This window comes from Myotis lucifugus, unplaced genomic scaffold (genome assembly GCF_000147115.1).
Source record: "Myotis lucifugus unplaced genomic scaffold, Myoluc2.0 scaffold_5243, whole genome shotgun sequence".
NCBI lineage: Eukaryota > Metazoa > Chordata > Mammalia > Chiroptera > Vespertilionidae > Myotis > Myotis lucifugus.
In genome coordinates, this window is record NW_005876291.1 from 4023 (window position 1) to 10426 (window position 6404).

General features: G+C 64.4%; 1 protein-coding gene across 1 annotated transcript in view; it reads left to right on the top strand.

Moving 5' to 3' along the window:
• Window positions 1–6238, top strand: part of AHNAK2 (AHNAK nucleoprotein 2) — a 10150-nt gene extending 3912 nt beyond the window's left edge. Inside the window, 3 exon segments of the mRNA XM_023749299.1 lie at window positions 9–1988; window positions 1990–4236; window positions 4238–6238. Of these exon segments, the coding sequence (XP_023605067.1) occupies window positions 9–1988; window positions 1990–4236; window positions 4238–6058 (6048 nt within the window). The 3' untranslated portion in view covers window positions 6059–6238.
• Window positions 6239–6404: the final 166 nt, after the last annotated feature.

A 6404-nucleotide genomic window follows, 5' to 3' on the forward strand; every position in this document is an offset into this window, starting at 1 on the left:
ACATCAAGACCAGTGACCTCAGCATTGACCTGCCATCTGCCGACGTGGACGTGAAGACAGGAGAGCTGGGAGTGAAGCTCCCGGAGGGCCACCTGCCCGAGGGAGAGCTCCAGGAAGCCTCCTCCGGAGTTGGACTCAAAGGGCACCTGCCCAAGGTGCACATGCCCAGCATGAAGATGCCCAAAGTAGACTTCAAGGGCCCCCAGGTGGACATCAAGGGGCCCAAAGTGGACCTGAAGGGCGCCAAAGGAGAGGTGTCGGCCCCTGACATGGAAGTGTCGCTGCCCAGTGTGGAGGTGGACATTCAGGCTCCGGGCGCCAAGCTGGAGGGAGACATCGTCCTTGGGGACACAGAGGTGGCCAGCAAAGACAGCAAGTTCAAGATGCCCAAGTTCAAGATGCCTTCCTTCGGGATGTCTGGGCCAGGCAAGTCCTTGGAGGCCTCAGTGGACGTGTCGCTGCCAAAGGCTGAGGCAGACGTGTCCCTGCCCTCCATCCAGACTGACGTCAAGGCCAGTGACCTCAGTATCGAGCTGCCTTCTGCCGACGTGGACATCAAGACAGGCGAGCTGGAAGTGAAGCTCCCGGAGGGCCACCTGCCTGAGGGAGAGCTGGAGGGACCCTCGTCCGGAATGGGGTTCAAAGGGCACCTGCCCAAGGTGCACATGCCCAGCATGAAGATGCCCAAAGTAGACTTCAAGGGCCCCCAGGTGGACATCAAGGGGCCCAAAGTGGACCTGAAGGGCGCCAAAGGGGAGGTGACCGTCCCCGAGGGAGAAGTGAAGCTTGGAGAACTGAAGGGCAAAGCAGAAGGGGCCACGTTCAAGGGCCACATGCCCAAGGTGCAGATGCCCAGCATGAAGATGCCCAAAGTAGACGTCAAGGGCCCCCAGGTGGACATCAAGGGGCCCAAACTGGACCTGAAGGGCGCCAAAGGCGAGGTGGCCGTCCCCGACATGGAGGTTTCGCTGCCCAGTGTGGAGGTGGACATTCAGGCTCCGGGCGCCAAGCTGGAGGGAGACATCGTTCTGGGGGACACAGAGGTGGCCAGCAAAGACAGCAAGTTCAAGATGCCCAAGTTCAAGATGCCTTCCTTCGGGATGTCTGGGCCAGGCAAGTCCTTGGAGGCCTCAGTGGACGTGTCGCTGCCAAAGGCTGAGGCAGACGTGTCCCTGCCCTCCATCCAGACTGACGTCAAGACCAGTGACCTCAGTATCGAGCTGCCTTCTGCCGACGTGGACATCAAGACAGGCGAGCTGGAAGTGAAGATCCCGGAGGGCCACCTGCCTGAGGGAGAGCTGGAGGGACCCTCGTCCGGAATGGGGTTCAAAGGGCACCTGCCCAAGGTGCACATGCCCAGCATGAAGATGCCCAAAGTAGACTTCAAGGGCCCCCAGGTGGACATCAAGGGGCCCAAAGTGGACCTGAAGGGCGCCAAAGGGGAGGTGTCGGCCCCTGACATGGAAGTGTCGCTGCCCAGTGTGGAGATGGACATCCAGGCTCCGGGCGCCAAGCTAGAGGGCGACATTGTCTTGGGTTCCAAGGAGGTGGCAGCCCACGACAGCAAGTTCAAGATGCCCAAGTTCAAGATGCCTTCCTTCGGGACGTCTGGGCCAGGAAAGTCCATGGAGGCCTCAGTGGACGTGTCCCTGCCCTCCGTCCAGACTGACATCAAGACCAGTGACCTCAGCATTGACCTGCCATCTGCCGACGTGGACGTGAAGACAGGAGAGCTGGGAGTGAAGCTCCCGGAGGGCCACCTGCCCGAGGGAGAGCTCCAGGAAGCCTCCTCCGGAGTTGGACTCAAAGGGCACCTGCCCAAGGTGCACATGCCCAGCATGAAGATGCCCAAAGTAGACTTCAAGGGCCCCCAGGTGGACATCAAGGGGCCCAAAGTGGACCTGAAGGGCGCCAAAGGGAAGGTGACGGTCCCCGAGGGAGAAGTGAAGCTTGCAGAACTGAAGGGCAAAGCAGAAGGGGCCACGTTCAAGGGGCCACATGCCCAAGGTGCAGATGCCCAGCATGAAGATGCCCAAAGTAGACGTCAAGGGCCCCCAGGTGGACATCAAGGGGCCCAAACTGGACCTGAAGGGCGCCAAAGGCGAGGTGGCCGTCCCCGACATGGAGGTTTCGCTGCCCAGTGTGGAGGTGGACATTCAGGCTCCAGGCGCCAAGCTGGAGGGAGACATCGTCCTTGGGGACACAGAGGTGGCCAGCAAAGACAGCAAGTTCAAGATGCCCAAGTTCAAGATGCCTTCCTTCGGGATGTCTGGGCCAGGCAAGTCCTTGGAGGCCTCAGTGGACGTGTCGCTGCCAAAGGCTGAGGCAGACGTGTCCCTGCCCTCCATCCAGACTGACGTCAAGGCCAGTGACCTCAGCATTGACCTGCCATCTGCCGACGTGGACGTGAAGACAGGAGAGCTGGGAGTGAAGCTCCCGGAGGGCCACCTGCCCGAGGGAGAGTTCCATGGGTCGGCCTCTGCAGTTGGAAGCAAATGGCATATGCCCAAGGTGCACATGCCCAGCATGAAGATGCCCAAAGTAGAGTTCAAGGGCCCCCAGGTGGATATCCAGGGGCCCAAGCTCGACCTGAAGGGCGCCAAAGGGGAGGTGACTGCCCCTGACTTGGAGGTGTCCGTGCCCATTGTGGAGGCTGAAATCCAGGCAGCTGGCTCCAAGCTGGAGGGAGACATTGTTCTGGGAGATAAGGCAGTGGCTACCAAAGACAGCAGGTTCAAGATGCCCAAGTTCAAGATGCCTTCCTTTGGTGCATCTTCACCAAGCAAGGATTGGGGAACATCAGTGGACGTGTCCATGTCTGACACCACAGGGACGGCCATTCTGCCATCCATGGTAGGTGAGATTCAAGTCCCAGAAGGTAGCATCCACCTGCCATCTGCTGATCTTGAGCTCCCTGGGGGAGAGGTGGAGGTGCCCCTGCAGGAAGGAGAGGTGACGCTGGGGGGGCTGAAAGGCAAAGTAGAAGGGGCCAGGATCAAAGGCCACCTGCCCAAGATGCAGATGCCCAGCATCAAGGTGCCCAAGGTGGACATCAAGGGGCCAAAACTGGACCTTAAATGCGCCAAAGGGGAGGTGACCCCTCCTGACACATTGGTGTCACCGTCCCGTGTGGAGGTGGCTATCCAGGAGCCACAGGCCAAGGTGGTGGGTGCCATTGGCCTGGAGGACAAGGAGGTGGCTGCCCGAGAGAGCAAGTTCAAGATGCCCAAGGTCAGCATGCCGTTTTTCCGACCATCATCCAGTAAGACTTACTCGGTGTCTGCACACGCCCACGGAGGTGCCACCGTTGCAGAAGTGACCTCTTCTTCTGACAAAGTGCGTATAGCTGTTGACTCAGCTGATCATTCTGTTTCCATGGGCGACGTGGGTTGGGAGGACGCCACGCTTACGAAGTGCCAGGTGCCTCTCCCCAGAGCCAGCGTCTCTGCAGAGGCGCCTCGGGAAACCCTCTCTGAGTCCAAGGGGGGTGCACCCCAGTTCAGCTCCCCTCGTGCTGCCGACCTCCCGTCCTGGGAGCCCGTTCCTTCGTCCCAAACTGACAGCCACCCTGGCCCGGCGCACCCCCTGGTCCACACGTCGTATGGCCGCGTGACTTTTCCTAAATTCCATCGACCGAAGTTCCGGTTTTCGGTCGCAGCGGCAGCCGAGGCCGAGGGAGAGCCCCGCGCCCTGGAGGGTGCCCCCTCCCCTCGCAGCCCCACACAGGTCCTGGACTCTGAGGAAGCCACAGTGTTCCTGGGGTCGGCCACTCCGCTGCCACCTGCAGGCGTCTCCACGTCCAGGGGCACAGAGGAGCCCGCGGGCAGTGCTGGGACATCCGCCGTGGCTGCAGGGGGGGTGCCCGCGGGGGACGTGGCAGCCGGAGCCGAGCGGGCCAGCTCGCAGGACAGCTGGTTCAGGATGCCCTCGCTCCGCCTGCCCAGCTTCTGGCGCTCCTCGAAGGAGCAGGGGGCGGCGGGGGCACCGAGGGAAGGGGAGGCCCCCGCTGCAGCCAAGAGTCCAGGGGAGGCAGCCGTGGCCCCATCGTCCCCAGAGGCAGAGGCAGAGGCGGATGCCACGGGAAGCTCTCGGGGGAGGTCTGCACAGCCCAGCCCCCAGGCTCGGAGCCGCACCTGCCTCCTGGCAGCGTGTCCCCCGATGAGCCTCCCACTTCTCAGGCCCCGGGTGGGTCCAGGCGAAGGCCCCCTTTCCCCTTCAGATGCCTGGAGGGAGACTTTCAGAAACCCAAGCTCCTGCCAGAGGGGCAGGGAGCACTGAGCACCCGTCTCCCCCGCCGGAAGGCCCTCTCAGACTGAAGGCTTCGAGGACAGACGTGCCAGCCCAAATTTCCATCGTGGGTCGGGTCTGGGAGGATTCTGTGCTCACTGTCAAGTTCCCCAAGTTAAAGGTGCCCAGGTTCACCTTCCCGGCCCCCAGCGGCGAGGCCGACATCTTCATCCCCCCGGCCGTGCGAGAGGTGTGGTGCCCGGACAGCAGCCTGGATCTGGCCCTGAGCAAGGAGCACCCTGGGGTGTGGGGCGTGAGCCTCCTGCAGGCCGGCGCTGTGGGCCCCGGGCAGCAGCCGGTGGTCCTGGACCTCCCCGCGGAGGCCGGCCCCATTTCCAAGGTCAGAGTCCACATTCAAGGTGCCCGGGTGGAGAGCCGGGAGGTCACCATACACAGCAGGGTCCTGGCAGAGCCTGCTGACTGGCCGGGACCCCAGGCTGGCTCCACTCAGATCGTCCGGGAGTCGGAGATCCCGGCCTCCGAGGTCCAGACGCCTTCTTACGGGTTCTCCTTGCTCAAGGGGAAGGTCCCCGAGAGCCCCTTGCGGGCCCAGGTGCAGGTGGTCACTCAGGGCGGCCAAGCCGCTTCCCAAGGTGACCGTGCGGCCCTGGGAGCTGACCGGGGGCCTGGAGCCCTGCAGCCCGACACAGAGACGTTTGAAATCATCCCTTCTGGCACCGACGAGGGACCGCAGACGGCCACGTCGGAAGGGAGCTCGGGCCTCCAGCCTGCAGACGGCGGTTCCGACGACGAGGAGCCCGCGGAAATCCTCGAATTCCCCCCTGAAGAAGGCCGAGAGGGAGACGGGGCTGCCAGGGAGAAGCCGGAAAGCAAACGGTCCTCCGGGCGGTTCCGGTTTTGGCTTCCGAGCATCGGGTTCTCCTCCGCGGCCGCCGAGGACACCGGCACCGCAGCCACAGAAGAGGAACCAACACCGGCTCCGGTCCAAACGCAGCCCGAGGCCCGCCCGGCGGCCGAGCTGCCCAAGAAGCCGGAGAAGGCGGGCTGGTTCCGATTCCCCAGATTAGGGTTCTCCTCGGCCCCCAGCAGGAAGAGCGAGAGCGCTGGGGATGAGCCGGGCCCTGCGGAGGCCACGCCCCAGGCAGAGGCGCTCATGTTTTTCGATGCCCGAGAAAGCTTCTCCGCGGAGGACAAGGAGGGGGAGCCCGCGGAGCCCGCGGGGGCTGCAGGCACCTGGCCGGCCCCCAGCGCCACGGCGACGTCCAAGGCCGGGACGGAGGCAGCCAGGCCGGAGCCCAGCAGGAAGGCCGGGGCCCAGCCCCGCGCCCACGCCCCAGACCCAGTGAGGTCGCAGGCGCGACTTTCCAGGGGACAGAGGCGCACGTGTCCACCGCGACAGGACGGACGCCGCACGCCATCACGGAGCCTGCTAAACACCGACCGACTCAGCAAGAGAAGGGCCACGCGGGGCGGGGGCTCCCGGAGGCGTGGCTGGAGGGCTGATCGGACGGGGACCTGCGCTCACGCCCTGCGGGGCTCTGCTGGCTGCGCACGTGGCCGTGTCCTTGGCCTTGGTCGTGGCGCGCGGCTGTGGTGTGGTGTGGGCGTGGTCACGGGGTGCGCATGGGCGTGGGTGTCGGGGGTGTGGGCGTGGCTTCGGTGCGCGTGGGCGGGGTCGCTGTGTGGGCGTGCCTCCCCTGCTCTGCAACCTGGCTCCTCCGGCTTCCTCCTTGCAGACAGAGTCCCCCATATTCCTGGGAACCCCGCTGCCCGCTCGCAGATACGTGTAACCAGCTCACTCCTTTGTTGACCGCCCCCCACAGCTTGGGGCGCCCCCTGCGACCTGCGCAGACCCCGGCAGGAGGGCGGTGCAAGGTGCTGGCTGTGGGTGTGAGCCAGCGGGTGCCCCCGCGCGCCCCAGCTCCTCGCCGTGCCCTGCCGACTCCACCCGCTGTTCCCCGCCAGGCAATAAAGGAGGTGATGCGCCCACGGTGCGGCTGCGAGGGCTTTTGTCCCGGAAGCGCGTCCCAAGGTGTCCCCCCTCCCCCCCACCCCGCCCCCAAAAAAACTGATGGGCCCGGGGGATCCATGATCCTCCTTCCGCGCAGACCCCTCTGGAAGACGAGAGTGTGGGCATGGGGTACCTGTCCCCACCA